This window comes from Drosophila rhopaloa, unplaced genomic scaffold, assembly GCF_018152115.1.
Source record: "Drosophila rhopaloa isolate 14029-0021.01 unplaced genomic scaffold, ASM1815211v1 contig_178, whole genome shotgun sequence".
Classification (NCBI taxonomy): domain Eukaryota; kingdom Metazoa; phylum Arthropoda; class Insecta; order Diptera; family Drosophilidae; genus Drosophila; species Drosophila rhopaloa.
The window spans coordinates 9,253,265-9,270,588 of record NW_025335059.1 but is presented as its reverse complement, the minus strand read 5'-3'; the positions used below and the strand labels follow the sequence as shown (position 1 = coordinate 9,270,588).

Here is a 17,324-nt window from a genome sequence, read left to right as displayed (position 1 = left end):
GACCTGTAACCTTTCTTCTCGGGGCCCAGGGCCTGCACGCATGTCAATTCGTTGACCGTCACGCATTCAACTTACTTAATCATGGAACGGCTTTTGCCGGTGGGCGTAGTGGGCGAAGTGGCCGGATCTGAGGCCTGCGTCTCCAGTTGCCCAAGATACTCCTCCACACTAAGTCCAGATTGGCGGGCAGCCGAGGCCAGGGCGCGGCGTTCGGCCTTCAGGGTTCTTATGGGAATGCGACTGCCTCCTGCGGCGGAGGGCGAATCCTCCGGCTCATGATGTCCCTCCTCCGGAATCGAGGGCTCCTCGGGCTGGGATTGCTGTTCCTTTTGCTGCTTAAGACGTTGTTGCAGGGCCGGTGGAATGACAACCTTGACCTTTGGCTTGGGCAGCAGCGAGGGCTTGGGCGGATCAACTGCCGTGGGAGTAGCCCCAACGTGTTTCGCCCTCACCTCAGAAACGGCCTTCTTTTCTTGCTTCTGTTTGGGTATTTTGCTGGGGGCATGTGGCATTGTCTGCGCCAAACTTTGTGCGGCTCTGTCATAATTTTTGAGAGTTGGTTTTCGTGTTCGAATTGTGCAAAGTAAAACAACACACATTTAATCAAATAATTTGCTTGTCAAAACCAGAGGGAGTTCGGTGAGATGCGGTTAGCACGTGATATGAGCAGTTACAAAAACATAATGACGTTAATTTCTTTTAGTCACACTTGTGTACGTGCCCTGGAATCCCAAACTTTGGCATAACAAGTCGAATTTGTTGTAATTAAAAACCAAGAAACATACTGTAAAGTTTGCAGCCAGAACGGAGTGCCCCACCAAACCCTGACAAAATCACTTTTTGAAAAACTTTGCCAACAAGTGCAATAACATGGCAGCTGGAGATTAGCGTGCCGAGGCAAGGGAGCTTGTCTGCGGAGTCGTAAAACTTGGCAAGAGCCGTCTCGCACTATATAACCATGGTCGTACGTACATGTCCTGGGAGCACCGAGCATGGCAGTATGCAAAATTAATTTTAAAATAAAGCGCCTTAGAACTATTTGCAATGGGATTTTGGCTGGAATCTCTCCTGTCTGAACTTTGTGGCCTATCCGTTCGGCATTTTTATCCCCTCTTTGCAGCAAACTGACTTTTGTCTTTAACAAATTGCTACACACTTTCAATTTAACTTTAATACGAAATTATTCACACAAAGCCCGGGCAGCGGCTACAACTACAACTACCAACTACTAAGTCGCTAGCAGCAACTTCTGCTTGAGTGATTTATGTTTTTCAATTTGAACGCCGCCGGCTTGGCTCCTTGGTCCTTAGAGCAGCGAAAAAGGAGAGAAACTTTTCGTTGAAACACTCTCGCTACCTACGCAAATGTCATGCCTGAGGAATCTTTAGGAGCAACTAGAATGAAGGAGGCAACTAAGGGCACGTGGAGTGGGTAGGAGCTCCTGACCCAGGGAATTGCACTTATAATGTTCTCGGGATTCTTTTCTTGCTCATTTCTTTGGTTCGCTTTATTCATTCATTTGTCCTCTCGACTTTTAAATGAACTTTGCCCCTCATCTCGACCGTCCGCCATTACAATAATCCTAGCTGGTCCTCTCTGGGTCACCCAAAGTATTCCGGCGCGTTCAACTTTTGCAATTGACAGATTTATGCAATGCCCAGTGAAACTTTTTACAAGCCGCAGCTCTAAATGATTGTTTTTCGTCTTTCAATTGCTAATTGCTCGACTCGCCCGCTCATAATGAGGGCCAGAATAATCAAAACACCCCCAATAAACGTCGGCAACACAAATGGTTAAGTGGCAGATGGAGGTAGGTAAATGATGCAAAAACCACAACCGAAGAGTGCTTGAAAGTTGGTTAGAGTTCAACAGTAATGTAAACGTGGTAAATCACTACGATAAATAAATTTGCAATTAAGCTAATTTGAGTCATTCGCCTTTATTTCTAGTATAATAAATTGTACTTCTTTTTATGCAAAATAACAAAGTTACATAAATATGTATGGCACAAATCGATGACAAATACGTACATATGTGGATGAATAATAATAATAATAATGGTAATGATAGATGATGTGATTCCATAACCGTAGTAATGTTAATACATTGTTAAGCAGCTCTTATTTATGTGGTTCTTTTGTTTACAGATTTTAACATATAAATATTTATAAAATATATTGAACATTTTAACACCGTTTTGACTATCGTTAAACTTAAATTGCTGGAGAATTTAGGAATACATTTGCTTTTTTAAAAGCTTGTTTGGAAATACGACTAAACTTTAACGTCTAACTTAAAGTCAGGAACTTTAATCGCTAAACTTCTCTCATAGCTTAAAGAAAAAAAAACCTGGAATCCCTGTAAATTAATTTAGTTTTAAATAAATTCAAGATTTTGGTACGAATAGCAATCGCGGTAAATGCATCTTAATCCAAGGTTTTACAATCGCAAAGGCGATAAGTTGACATAAACCCGACAATACCTCCGTGCCTGACTGCGAAATCGTGACTTTATCTACACACATTTATCTATCGCAATTAGCAAGTGGCAGGGGTTCAAAGGTGACAAAACGAAAAGAGCACAGCAAACTAATGAGACTTCTTGTCCTGCTCTAAAAATCATTATTTTTAATAACAAACATTTTAAAAATGCAAAATGCATATAAATTATGCAAGCAACAGACAAGGCACTGGAGTTCAACTGTGTGTGTGTGTGGGTAAGCAGTATTTGTGTGCGAGTCCTAGAAGTGCTGAAGGTGTGTGAGTGTGCAGGATGTGTACTGAAAAATTTCAAGTGTAGCCAACTCAGACAGACTAGTTGTTGTTCGAAAAGTTGGGCAATTTAAAAAGAGAGAAATAATTAGGCTAATAAAATGCAAAAGGGAGCGACACAGCATGTGGCATTAACACCATGCTTTATCCATATCAGGTGTGAGTGGGCGTGGCTGTGGGTGTGGGCGGAGACTGGGGCGGGGTCGTGGTAGTTGTCACTCTATAAAGTTCATGTTTCAGCGTTAACATGTTACGGGTACGGGTATAAAAAGTTTTCGTGTCGTTGTATAAAAATGACTTTATATTGCAGATTAGTTGGTTTACTGCTCGCTGCAATATTAGTAGTAACTTAAGCTCGAAAAAAGTCTCGTTCGAAATACACACTTCACATACATAGTAATATATATAAATAGGTTACACTTAAAGCTATGGTTAATAAACGTGTCACATTCGCACAAGTCGTAGTGAAGGTGTCAGAGCTTAGTTTAGTTTAACTTCTAAACACTGCTTCAATTTCTTCGAGTGGATTCCTGCAAAAGTGGGTTGGAAAAGCAGAAACAGAAAGTTTTTGTGGTGTACAATTAAAAAGGTGCAGAGAGTCGAGCTCATTGTAAAATAATAAACACACAATGGTTGGCCAATGAGTTTTGCCCCGCTTCTTTTGGTTTGGTTCTTTTTCCGAGGGGATTTTATTCTGTCTATGTCCAAATGCAGCCGGGTTTTCCACGATTTGTAATTAATATTAAGGTGACCAAAAAAGCAACAATCTAAACAAAACAGTCAACCGAAAAAAACAAAACCGACCGAAAAAAAATTAATAAAATAGACTGAGAAAAGGAAAACAAAAAACATCATTAACGCCCTCATTTTTAGCTTAAGGTCAAATTATGCTTTTATATCAAGACACACAGACAACGGCATGCCGATTTGCATACGCCGCGGAGCGATCCATTTGAGGAACGAACGAAGCGCCAACGCCATAAAATATAAATTAATTTATGCGCAATCAACAAAACATAAATATTTTCATCTGCATAAAATCACAAAAACGTCCAAGAAGCAAACGGCCGCAAACATACACATTTAAATGTACAAAATTTAATAAAAAACCGAAAGAGGAGACAAAAAACAATTCTGCGGTCGCCGCCACTGCGCCGCCATCTCAGCTGACCACCAATATTCAAAAATCCACCAATTGTCCGGTCGCTGCCAATATTTCAGGGTCAACAGCAACCGCAAACCAATTGAAAGCGAGAGCGAGGGAGTCATTCCGCGATCAGCCATCAACGGAGTGGAGCAGAAAACAGTAAAACACCCGGCAGAACGGCTGAACAGACCAACTAATAATAGTTCATAAATTATCAAACAATAAATTAGACGATTAATGCACGACTAAGAATTCGATTGCGATTTGCCGACACCGACGGCTTTTTGTCGTCACGGAAGCCAATTTGATGTCGCAAAAAAATTCATAAACACGGATCTGGCGAGCCTTTTGTGTTCCACAACTTTTATAGATTTAGACGAGTTTAATTTGAATATAAATACAAATAGTTTAGAGAACACTGCCTTGCCGGCTAATTTGATATGGGTTTTTCCTTTTTTTTTCTTTTTTTACACAATTTATTCATGGAAAAAAATAAACAAGAACAGGAAAGAAGAACTTGACGGCAGCGGAGAACTAGTAGAAATTCTTGCTAGAAATTTATTACAAGGTTATTAACATGTTTATCTTCTTTTCCTCGTTATGAATTCCAAGGCTACGGCCCAAGCAACATAATAACACACATTTCAATTTATTGTATTATGCATGTAAAGTTGTAAAGCCAGCTGGCAGGCGGGTTTTTTTTGTGGGGGAGCAGAGGCACAAGAAAGGGATCGCCGTTCCCAAAGTTTTGGCAGCTGGGTCCCAGCCACTTCCACTTCAAGGTCTTCTCGGCCAAGTTGACAACCAGATTGGTGGGGAAATTGCGCCGAATTCTCCGCTCCGGGGGACTATGAAATCAAGAGATATTTATTCCGAAATTTCAGCCCAAATTAATGATTAGTTCTAGCGGCTTGATTTATGCGAAAGGTTAGAAAAATAAATGCCTGGGGTGAGCAACAGAAATATAGGAAGGCATTCTATACGAGGAAGTGTTGAAGGGATTACGAGGGCTTCTTTGAAATTCCAGCAAACTCCTTTGTAATACAATAAACGCTCAAGTGAAATTAGCCATCCCCATTGTGTACATTGCGCTTTATTTTCATAGCTCTATTCTTAGAGTAAATTTTATTCGCAAACACAAAGGACCACAGCGAAGTCCTTAAATGTCTGCAACTTGTTGTCCTGCCATATGATATCTGCTGTTGTCATACGTGTCTGTTGGTACACATTTCACTTGTTTTTTCCATTTTCGCTTTTTTAACTATTTACCCGCAGTGAATACCCTTTTGAGCGGAAACAGGTAGCAGTCTCTAATCAGTCAGATAACATTTCAAATATGCATTTTCATTCAAGAACTTGCTTTGAACTTATAACTTCAGGTTGTGAGTTTTGATTTGTGGCAAAGGTCAAGCAACTGGTCAACTCATCTTTGGGGTAATGAACTGAGAAGCGTATTCGCGGTGCGACTTTTGCTGACGCAAATGGCGGTGCTCTTTTTAATGTTTTCCTGCAACAGCTTCGGGGCGAAATTGTATTAAATTACTTTGTTGTTGCTCATTATATAATGTTGTTAGAGTCAGCCACTGGAACATCGCGTGGGGACGAGTCCTTCAACCGAGCGTGGCACATATGTGTGAAAGTTGGCTGATAAGCGCCAGCTCCGAGTACAAAATGGCTGCCAACGGGTGGTGGCGAAGGGTGGGTGGTGGTTTGTGGTAGGGGGCCGTTGCAGCAAGTGGGTGGTGCGAGAACACCTGACAAAAGCTTTTAGTTTTCGTTCATTGTTGGTTTTTGTTTGTTCACCGACGGTGAAAAAAGTTGCCTTTTGACACAATTGCCTTCTGCCGCCACTGGGTTGCTACGTGTTGCATGCCACCGACAGCGGTTTCAGGGGCCCATCAAGTGGCCACCACCCACTCCCACAGCGGCTAATTATAATTGCCCGAATTGAGCAGCAGGCAGCAGACATTAAAATATCATTTGAGCAAAGTAATGTTGCTGTCTTTTTCGAGTTTCTCACTGGCACAATTCTGATTCATTCGCGGTGCTTAATTCACTGCAACATACTTAGCATAAAATCATCGACTCCCAGCGGATACTGAATTATGCGTACGTGTTGCGTGATGCTCTCTTGGCGGCTCGTTTGCCGATCCATTGCCGGAGACCCAAAGCGAATCCGATTCCGAATCAGAGTCCGTAAAGCTGAGCCGGCACCGCCCAGTTGAGTGAGCAAACGCACAAAACGCAATTTGCGGAATACCCAAATGAAGTTATTCAATTGTAAAAACAGCTGGCATTGTGCCGCAGGGAATTCGAATGGAGTGGAGTACGAAGCCCACAAGGAAGGAACAGGAGCAGGGCGAGGAGCAAGGGTGAAGGCCTGGGGGCCACACTGCGTATACGCAATGCCTGGCAAAATTAAGTAAAGCAGCAGCGGAAATACTTACACTTTTAAGTTAAGCCGCTCCAACTAGATTATCATATTCACGAGATGCGATTTGAAGCCCACCGGGCGTAGTCTATGTACTAAAAAGACCATTACATGTTTTTCCTTCATTTTTACTCCACCTCTTCGAGATTATTTTTTTTTTACTTCTGAACTTTTTTAAGCAGACTAACGGCTGAGAGTCTGGCTGCGATTTACGAGTCCATACAACGCTTAAGTGCTACATAAAACTTAAACTGCTTAGGGCTTACTCGCTCATAATCGTATTCATGTGTGTGTGAGTGTGGTGTGGTGTGGTATGTGTTTGTGTACTTACTATTAAAGACCTCTCAGCCATAGATCGCTATCCCTATTTAATAACACACTAAGTCTCAATGATGATTAGCAGCTCCGTCAGTGGACTGCATGGATAGTAAACAGAGTGGTGTTTTGTGGATGGTTTGTAGTGGGTCTATATGAGTGATTAAAGGCATCTAAACTTAAAAGCAACCTATATTTAAAGCAGCTGTAAGAGAACCGGCACCAGAACCAAACCAAAAGGCAGCAGAAAAACTTCACCAATAAAATAAAAAAATCAACTTCGGATAAGAGATTATACTAAGCAAATGCACAAACACCGTGAATATTGTGTGAGGGTGTATGGTTATCATAATCGCATTGGGTGAAGGGTGATTGATTGATTGATTGGGTGGGGGTGTGTGTGTGATGTGTAATAGTTGGCGGGGGGTGTGTCTGTGCATTTAGATGTAACATAAAAAGCGCATAATGCAAGCACCGATAATCCGAAATGAGAGCACTGCATTGCCGCACACTCACCTCATGTCCTCCGCATCATCCAAGTGGCCCAGAGCGGCGTTGTCAACGAAATCCCCGCGAGCGATGTCCTCCGCCTGGTCGCTGTCATCATTATCCTCGCCGCTGCTGTTACTGTTGCTGTTACCATGGTGCTTCTCGGCGGCGTCCTTGTCAATGTTGTCGTTGGCGGCATCCAGTAATCTGGAATTCTTATCACGGCGCAATGTTGCAATTTTCCTCTCCTCCTCCTGTCGCAGCTTTTCTACTTCATCCTTTGACAGGAATGAGAAAACTTTGTCTGCAACAGAATATACAAAATCAGTGTGACATCGCCCCGCTATTAAGTTAGGAAATTAAATAAAAAGTGATCCGATGTCGCTTAGCGAAATAGCTGCTTTACTGAATACCGGCCCTGACTTTGTCATGCAAATGGCAAATGGCGTTGTTAACCGCGCTTTCCCCTTTCTAATTACGCAAACCAGCGAGCAAAAGGTTGGCGCCCACCGTTGAGGTGGCTTGGCAGCCACAGATAAGTGGTTTGATTGACAACTAGGGCCAAGAAGTAAGATTTAAGTGGCAAAGCCACTAGCTGAGGCAAAGTGCACTGCGACATCTTCAAGCCCCCCCTGGCACTCATTCAATCAGGGAACTTTTCTGGCTAACCACTTTGACTCACCTGTCTTTTGTGTGGGCTTGTGTTGATCCTCCATGGCTGACTCAAAGAAGCGTTTTTTATCGGAAACCGATTTAGGCACTTTAGTCGGTGTTGGCTTGGCTGTGGCCTGCTGCTGCTCTGCTCCGTCCCTGCTGGCAGGTGTTGACTGGAAAATGGCAAAACGTTTTTGTTAGCAACTCAACGCACACAAAAAAAGGCAAGGATTTATTAAACGAAAAGAAAATCAATATACAGATAAAGCTGAACCGACGGCAGCGCGCCCTCTGCCATATTTTCAATTAAATGACTGGGAAAAACTGCAATTTTCAAAGCGAGCGCTGAAAAATCCAAATGGCCATAAAGAAAATTGATGGCACTACACAAGTTTATTAAAAAGCAGGCAGCACTAACGCCTGTCCGTCTGTTTGTCCGTCCCCCGAAAAGGGGCGTTTCGGTTCGGTTTTAGCAGGATCAGCCATAGGCTGGCTCAATCATAAAGTGACCAAGCCGACATTTTTCGGGCTGTGCTTCTGCACTCGGGGCGTATAATTTACCGTGGTGGTGGGGGGTGGTGCTGCGTCCGGATTGAATTGGAGAGGGCGCAAATTACAGCTGGGTGGTTAAAGAACAGAACAGGACGGAACGGAACGGACCAAACCGGAGCTGGCCATTTATCACCCAAAGTCGTGTACTGTCGGTTTTATGCTTTCATGCAATTCCTCGTGCTGGGCAACATGAGACACAGTAGCCAGATAAAGTCAAGCCGGGTGGATAGTTAGTGCCTGCAGAGCAACGATGACTGCGACTACGACGACAAAGTCATTAAATGGCAGTCGGGAAAGGACGAGGGACCGGGCGGTTAGACGAAACAAAGGCAAACAGGGCAAAGGCCAGCGTTAAACTGCACAAATTGCAACCTTATACCGACCTAGGGTTCGACCCTCCAAGCAAGGACCAGTCAGGACCAGCCAGACCATCCGACCATCATAGACCACACCAGTCCGAGAGCTCATAAATAAACCAAGCCAAGGGAAAGGGTGGAGGGCGGTGGGCCGACAAGTGCATGGGGAAAAGTGAAAGCAGCAGGAGTGCCAGCTTAACTGAGCTGTATTTTTAGAAGAGAAATTAATTTCGTATCGGATTTTTCGATTTTCAATTAAAGTCAATGCGCAGAGGCAACATGGAGGAACTATAGCTGGAGTTGGTGCAGGATCTGCTTTATCAGCATCAGTCTGCAGCTGGAGGAGCTGCTCAGCAGTCCAGCTAATAGGAATTTATTGAGCCATGAAAGTGTTGAGAATGTGTGGGTTCATGTGTGTGTTACCCAGTGAGATCCCAGTGAGTGTGCACATGCAGCCCTGAATGGCGCATTAAAAGCCAATAAGCCATTGAATTATTCAGACCATGCGAGCAGTGTTAGTGGGTGAAAGATTTTCGTTCGTGTGCTGGGTGACATCAACGATAAGGCGATGATAAGGGGTACTCTCTTCATATCGCTGGGCAATTACGAGTACTTTTGCGATAAGATTAGAACAAAGCGAACAGTTAGATATCGGGCCATTAAAAACGGGGTAACAAGTCGAGAGTGAAATCAGTGCAGGGCCAGGTGCCAAAGCGTTCGCTTGCCAAACGGTCTGCTTTTGCCCAATGGGGTCACGGCCCAATTAGATAAGTGGCTAAGTAAGTCAAGGTCACTGCCCTTGTGGGCGGTGGGTTATCGCTCCCATTTAAACAATCGTTTTTTTTCGAGTACACTCAACATTGTTTGCACAATTCGAGTTGGGGGGGTGGACGTTACAAAATGAATATAGCCCACGAAACGCAAATAAGAATAATACGCAATGTTTATTTGCCTTAAGGTATGCAATTAAAAATGTTCAGGTTGCTTTTCTGTCCTGATAAAATAAATTAGCATTAAAATCAACTTAGCAGAGCTACAGCGAAATTAACTTTATAAATTGTAAAATTGTGTTTTCTGTCTGTTTTTCTGTTATTTCGTTTTTACTCAGGTATTTTTCTTCGTTATACATATTTATTCGTTGGTTTTTCGTGTTTTTGCAAAACAAAGGCGGCGGCAGCGGCAGTAGTAGCAAAAATTAATGGCCTGATGGGCGTGGTAACTGCAGGTGGGCGACCATAAGCAGCCAACTGTTTCAATCAACGTCAAATTAAACTTGGCCCGAGACCGAGGGAGTTGGTAGGTGACAGCAGAAGGAGAAAGAGGAGCCCATTAAACTTCAACCGCTTGCTGCTCAATTTCAACTGCAATTTGGTAAAGAAAATGGGTGAAGCGGGGGGCCTTGAGCTTAATGGGGATGGGGGCAGAAGGTGTCTCAAAAGTCAACAAAAAGTTGCATCTAATTAGCAGGAAAGGTGTGCCGGTCGATGTGTTGCAAGTTCACCAGCTCAGCTCCACAGACACGACCCACAAATCAATCAATTTAAATTGCGAGCGAGTGAGATAAAAATATTGGAAATTGCAGTCGAAGGCACGAGAGAGAGACACGCTGGCGAAAAATTCAAGGGGCTGGGCCATTTAATTGATGGCAAAAAGGTGTTAGAATTTAATTAAAATGTATGAGCAGTGGCATAAGGCAGGGGCGAGAAGAGAGAACGCGGGAATAGCAACAGGAAGGTTCTGCGGTCAGCTTAGGAGCAATTAAAAGCATCGTCATCGTCGAACAGCGACCAAGGGTAAGTGGTCTACCCCACCTGTGGTATCGATTTTAAGACCAATTCTGGCTATGAATAGAAAATCGTACGTTGTGGTAGTTGACGTCTGGATATTTCTAAGCAATTAATTTAAATAAGGAATTCTCAGTTAAAAACATTTGATTTTTGAAACTCTATTAAACATTTTGTACTGAATTCACTGTTGAGTGTATCTTTAAAATATGTTTAATTCATATCAACAATTTTAAAAAGGACATTAAAATGTATTAGTTGCATTAATTAAAATTGCAATTTTGTTCAACAAAAATTTTTTTTTAAATTTGTTTTAAATTTATTGTTTTCTGGTTTTGTGAGTTGTAAAAATTTCTAATAAGATCGAATATCAAACTAAGCTATTTAGAATATTTTTTTGAACAATGAAGGACTGCACCTTCGGAATTCTTTTATATTTTATAATCAACTTTGTTAATGGTTTATCAGGCTTTTTGGTGAACAAATATTAGCAGTTTTTCTAAGGAAGTTTATTAATGTAAAAGTATCTTAGATTTATCAAAAGACTTAATTGAAACTCAACGTTCTTTGGTCAACAAAATCGGGGCAACCTAATCTAAACCGTTGTCTCCTTGCCAGTGGGCGTGGTGGGCGTTCGGGGTGCAGAGGGTTGTTGCCACGCCCCCTCCAATTGCGGCTGGGACTGGGACCGCAGCTTGAAACTGGCCATGCCCCTCAAACCATGCGGCTTTTGTGCCACTGGCGGCGGGGCGGGAGCGGTACGCAACTTGGTCGGCTTTTGCGGACGCTTTGGTGGAAGGGGCGGTGGCGTGGGCGATTTGGAGGCACGACAGGAGACCGAAGTGTCACTGCTGCGCCGCGAATCGAAGAACGAGGTGTTGCTATAGATGGCCTCCTCCTCAATGGTCGAGTAGATCTCCTCAGCTGTCTCATAATAACTTGAAGGAATGCCACCTCCCAAATTCGAACTCTTACCCAGCATCAGCGAAGAACTAGAGGAGCCGATGGAGAAGGAACTGGTGCTGTGGGCCAGCGAGGAATTCGAGATGCCAACGCGCGCCGTGGTCATGTTTTGGTAATTGCTATTTGAGTCGGGGCTGACCACAATTTCCGAGAAGGTCGGGAACTTCATGGCGGCGTACGAGGGCGTGGGTGAGGTCACGGTAACGGGCGGAGGCGGTGGTGGCCCTCGCCGGGGTTTGCCACTCGATTCACTCACCGGTAACTGCGGCGAATGCAGGTAGAGCATGGCCGATGGCGAGGATTGGTTGGCCACCTGGTCGCCGGGCAGGAGTACCAGGTTGAAAAGGGTCTGTTTGGGGTCAGGGGTTAGAGAGGGAGAGGCGGGCTTGAGGGTGAGCGTGTTGGGCTGCTGCGGTTGCGGCAGACTTGCATACTGCACGGGCAGTATCTGGGCCGTGGGAAAGATCTGGGTGGGCGACCCGGCGACCAGCAGCTGTCGTTGCGGCGAATCCATCAAGCGGTTAGTGGCGCCAACAGCAGCAGCAGCAGCATTGGAAGAACAAGATGGAGACGTGGATGCGTTAGCGGTTAGTGGTGGCGGAAACGACGGAAACGTCGGCGTCTCATGCAAATGACGTGTGTGGTGGTGGGCAGGCGGTGCGGGCGGTGGTGGCAATGGCAGGCTGTCAATGTCGGTGTCGAAACTATCTAGGAAGGGATTCGTTACCGAATATCCACCGCCGACAATGGGAACGGGCGGTGCTGGTTCGTGGGGTGCCCGCAACTGATTCCTTAGCTCGTTCTCCCGCAGCAAATACTCGCGGTGCTCCTGCGGCGAAACCAGAATATTATCGGGCGAATTCTCGTGCAGGAATTCGTGTGGCCGGAGCTGGGAGGGCGTGGGTGGCAGGGCCTCCATATAGATGGACTCCTCCGTTTCCCGCAAAATGGGTGTGCTGGGTATCTTGGGCAGCGTGGCGAAGTTAACAGGCGGCGGTGGTGGTGATTCCCTAGGGCGACTCGGTTTCGTCTTGGTCACCACCCTCACTGGCAGTTTCGCCTCCACGGGATGGATCGTATTCGTGCTGGCATCGTGCTCGAATACCGTGAAATCCCCTTGTCCCACATCGCTGGCCTGGAAGGTTTCCAGCGCCACATTTCGCACTATATTGGCTTTCTTCAACTGCGGTTTTGGCGCCGTGGGCGGAGGTATTTTCGGTCGAGTGCCCGTAAGATTCTCCGTGGATTTGGAGATCACAGTGTTGGGTGTACTGCGTCCACTGGATTGCGACTGGGATTGCTCCAGCAAATCCTCGTTAGATCTCGAGGCACCAAAGAAGAACTGTTCGCGGGTGGTGCGTGGAGAACGTGGTGACCTGCTGACCTCCTTGGCTATCCTCGTGTACTCATCGTCTTCGGGTGTGGGATGCCGGAAGGGATTTTCTCGATCCAGTTCACCGGGGAGATCTGGAGAAGTAGCTCGTGAAACTCGCTGCAGTTGCGGGGATTCCACTTCTCGAATGCGTGCTACGGCTGGTACAATGGGCTCAGCTTTCTCCAACGTGGAGCACGGACTGGTAGCGCGCAGGATACCCTTTCGTGGCAAGCGATTGCGTCCCGATCCCCGTGTATCCTGCTCCGAATCGTAGGCCCGAGTGTATCCGTCTGGGGTGCGAGAGCGGGATCGCTCGTAGTCCGATCTAGATCGCTCGTCTCCGCTGAGATCGAAGCTTACAGACTTCCGATGACCTCCATATTCCGGCGTGCTACGTCCCGATCTCGACGGTTTGTAAGGCCGGCAGTCACTCTCCGAATCGCTGGTGTAGCGTCCACGTCGGCGGTCGAAGGTGTCAGAATCAGTGTCTGCATAGGAAGGTGGGGACTGCACTTCCAAAGGCGGAGAGCTCTCGGTATCCTCCTCGTCCTCCTCCAGAATAGCATCGATGTCGTCTAGCTTCTGGGAATCTGCCTCATATTCATCCTCCTCCTCGTCGTCCTCATCCTCGTCATCTATAATATACACCGGCTCAGCCTTCTTGGGCTTTGACTGGGTGGCCTTGCCAGCTGTTCGATTCTCCTCCTGCGACTCCAGCATCTGCTGGTAGGAGTAACGTGCGCCGGGGGCTAGGCGATCGGGCGTCTGGGTGCCTCGTTGCTATTGGAGTTTGAATTGTTGGTGGATTGCTCATTTAGTTCGATATAGATTCGTTTTAGTTTGGTTTTTTTTTTTTCAGGGTGCAACGTCATCGCACACAAGCTTGGAACATAAATTGCAGTGTGCAGCGTTAATGGTGAGTGGGTGTAATGGGGGTGGAGTATTTTGTAAAACAGTGATGATGAAACGAGGGTGCTTTTTTTGTAGATGCGGTGCTAACGACACACACAAAAGTTGTACGATTCTGTTTGGTTCGGGGTGCTCCTTTGCAACCTGCGTCCATTAGCCAATTACCAGTGATTTTCTGCTTGATGATGAGGTGAGTGACTACGACTGCGACTCTTCTGGCCAATTTGCTGGGTGATGATTTTGGGTTGATGAACTCGGCACACGATGGCGATAGCGAACAGCAGCGTTACGAACACAGAGAAATAGCAGATACGGAGACAAAGACGAGTCACATGGCAAAAGGAAAATAACGAAACCAAACGAAAACTTTCTTGAATAAAACTTCTAGACCAAAAACAAAAGAACTTCAGAAATCAAATCTTGGATGCTTCCCCGAAATCCAATTAAAAGTTTAACCCATTTTTGCGGTTTTTTACGACAAATACATTTAGATTTATTGACATCAAAAATGCACACTTCAAATTCCATTTAGCTAGCTTTTAATTTATCTATCATTAGGTAACATAGAGGGAAAACTCAAACCTCGGTTAAGGGTAATCAATATACGGTGTGAATTCGGTTCAACTATGTGATAACAGTTAAGTAGATACTTTAACAAAATATCCCTAGTGTTGGTATAGCTTGGCTCTTTCAAAAGGTTATAGATTATAACAAGATGCCCTTTATCATCGGCTTAGGTTTTTCGTCGGAAACTTTCTTTTCTTTTCTTGAGTATTATTCAGTTGCATAATTGGACCTTTTGTGTGTGCTTGCCACACATTGTTACACACTTAGTAATATATAATGTGGGTGTCTGTATGTCACGCTGTAAACAGTTTTGGTTTCACATAGTATAAACATCGAAAGACTATATGTATAAGTGGAATACTTTCTGCCGCAAAATGGCGACAACTTTAGAGCGCTCCGCGTTGATAAATACATTTACACATTTGGTAGTGAGTTCCTTTCATCTCAACAATTGTCGGGGTGTGGATGTGGGAGTGTGAATTGGTTCCTGTTAGTGTTGATAAAGACACACTTTAACAATCATGAGCTCGAAAGAGTGGGACAGAGATCTAGTAAGAGTCATTGAAACCATTTGCTGAGTTAAGGGCGTTTAGTTTTTTTGATTGAATTTCGAGTGTGGAAGTACTGAAGAAAAGCGCTTTGAACGCTGCCTAGTGCGGGTAGTAACTCTTGGCCCTTTGAACACGCTTCCTCAAATCCTAGATTTTTGTATAAATTGCAACTCCTTTAGTACAAATATAGTAGTGCCTGCAGTTGATGCACACTCAAGCTGTTGCCTCCTGTCCTCTTACTTTGGCTGCTAGCATTTGTATTCTGTCAGTTTAAACTAAATATTCAGTCTTATGGTGATAAACATCCGCTTGTTAAGCAATGCGCTGCTCAGCAGAAAGCTGCAATGAAATCGAAAGCGGGTGGGAGGGACGAAAAACAATACAAGCCAACGGAACAGATTGTGAAATGATTGAGGAAAACAATGAGAAAAGTTGTAAATAAAAAGAAAAATCAACAATTTGTTGAATGGCGGCGTATAGCGCGCACATTATTGAGGGGAATTTAGGAGAATGAGAGAAGAATAAGGACGAGAAGAAGATAAAAGAGACGTTTTAATGGAAATTTCTTTCTGCAGTTTTTATATTATTTACATTTACATTTATTATACGTGCCATTTATATAGTAAGTATATGTTTGTATATATATATATGTAATGTGTGCCTGATTTTATTCCCTTTTTGTTTTTTTTCGTTTCCTTCTCTTTTCAATGCAAATTCAAATGGGTCATGCTTTAAAGCCAACAACAAACAACGTTAACAATAATAACAATGCCGCCTACGCAGTTGGGGCAAAGGTAACAGCAACGGTAACACTAAAGACGCAAACTGAAATGAATATAATATGAAAGTAGCATAAATAACAACAACAACACGAGCAACAACCAAACTCAACAAGAACAATGATCGGAGTGAGCCAGAGCAAAGGACCGTCTCGGAAAGCCAGAAGCAGCAGCAGCCAATATGTTAATAAATAATAAATTCTCTGCTGCCATATCAATAAATGTGAGACCATCCTCCCCTGCACAAAGGAGCAGCTCTGAGGAGCTGCCAGTAGCTAAACCCGACACATGCAGAACCCATAACTCATACGCCCCCTGGTACACAGCAGCCCACCAAGATAGGCTTTGATTTTTTATTCACTTTTAATTCAAATGCAACGGAAAAACGCTTTAAAGCAGCAACAAAAGCACACACAAAATGGAAATGGAAATCGATGCTGGGCCATTGCGTTTTGCCAGTGTTTACATGAGAGAATGAAAGTGTTTCGAACGAGTGTATGCAATGATTATTTTAGTTTTTAGTTACAGTCAGTAGGTTTATTGGTCTGATGCTATCATGCTGTTACCTGTAAATTCAGTTGTAAATATATTGCTGTTAATAGCAAATTTTCAACTTCCATTACAACAGGTTTGTGACCTCTGTGGTTTGTGGAGATGGATGGTGAGGTATTTTTGGTTTATCATCTTTTTTCTTTGTATATATTTTAAAATTTTTGGCACACACACATACGCACTCCATACATGGTACACGCAATGTCAGTGACAGGACAAGGGCATTAGTGAAGTTACACAAAAAAATAACAAGCTGAATACGAAACAAAAATCAAGTTAAGAGATTGGTGGTGTTTTGAGTTGGGTTTTGAGTTTTTGTTGTTTTTTGGTTGGGTGGCGACTGTCGGTTTGTGTTAGCTGTTACATGGGTGTATTTGTATCTCGCACACAGACGGGCATTACACAAACGAAAAGTACACGCACATATATTGAAAGACGTACACACACAGACATTAAAGCCAAGACAAGAGACGTGCATCCACAGTCAGGTACATACCTGTAGTTGCGACTGCTCCTCGTCATCCTTCTCCGCAGAGGTCGTTTGCGTCTGCACGGCCACGGCTGGAACTGGCACCGAACCTGCCGAGGATGCAGGAGCAGAAGTTGGAACAGCAACTGGAGAAGGAGCAGGACCAGAGTTCACTGACTCGGCGGCCGCAATGGGAAGAGGCGCCGCCGGCGTTGTGGGGGTGGTTGGATTCGTGTCGAGCGTGTGCTTCGATATGACAACCGTCGTCGTCTTCTGTATCTTATCCTGCTCGTGGTGCTCCGACGGTGACTTCGGTGGCACGGTGGTGAAGGCGTCAGCCGCGCGTACAATTTCCAGCACCTAATTTGCAAACGAAAGTTCTCACAACTGCCCAACAATTGGATTTGCCGAAGGCCAGTGTCACTTACCTTCTCCTGAGTGCTCTTCTCCTGACCCAAAGGCGCCAGCTGTGTCTGCGCCTGCTGCTGTTGTTGTTGTTGATGGGCCTGTTCTGCGTGAATAAGCGCCACGGTCTGGGTAGCTGGCGTGTCCGGAGCTGGTAAATCAGCAGATGCCGCTGGCGTGGGTGTGGGTGTGGGCGTAATGGTGGTGGTGGCAGCAGGAGGCGTCGGAGATGAGGCGAAAACATCGAACTCCTGA

At 44.7% G+C, this 17,324-nt stretch overlaps 1 protein-coding gene across 33 annotated transcripts in view; it reads right to left on the bottom strand.

Moving 5' to 3' along the window:
- The window catches only part of LOC108043293 (protein lap4), a 61,214-nt gene that overhangs the window by 5,643 nt on the left and 38,247 nt on the right, over positions 1–17,324 (bottom strand). For 15 of the 33 annotated variants that reach the window (XR_001769244.2, XM_017121915.2, XM_017121914.2 and 12 more), the window contains 6 exons: positions 17,093–17,320; positions 16,692–17,024; positions 12,190–13,617; positions 7,836–7,980; positions 7,181–7,457; positions 76–537 (listed from right to left, as the gene is read on the bottom strand). Coding sequence is in view for 32 of the 33 variants with exons in the window: in XM_017121915.2 (XP_016977404.2) it covers positions 76–537; positions 7,181–7,457; positions 7,836–7,980; positions 12,190–13,617; positions 16,692–17,024; positions 17,093–17,320 (2,873 nt within the window). In the remaining variant the exon portion in view is untranslated. Of the gene's footprint in view, positions 1–75; positions 538–1,920; positions 3,302–7,180; positions 7,458–7,835; positions 7,981–9,644; positions 13,618–14,210; positions 15,204–16,691; positions 17,025–17,092; positions 17,321–17,324 lie in introns of those variants that run through there. The other 18 variants (XM_017121926.2, XM_017121927.2, XM_017121939.2 and 15 more) reach the window with 7 other exon arrangements.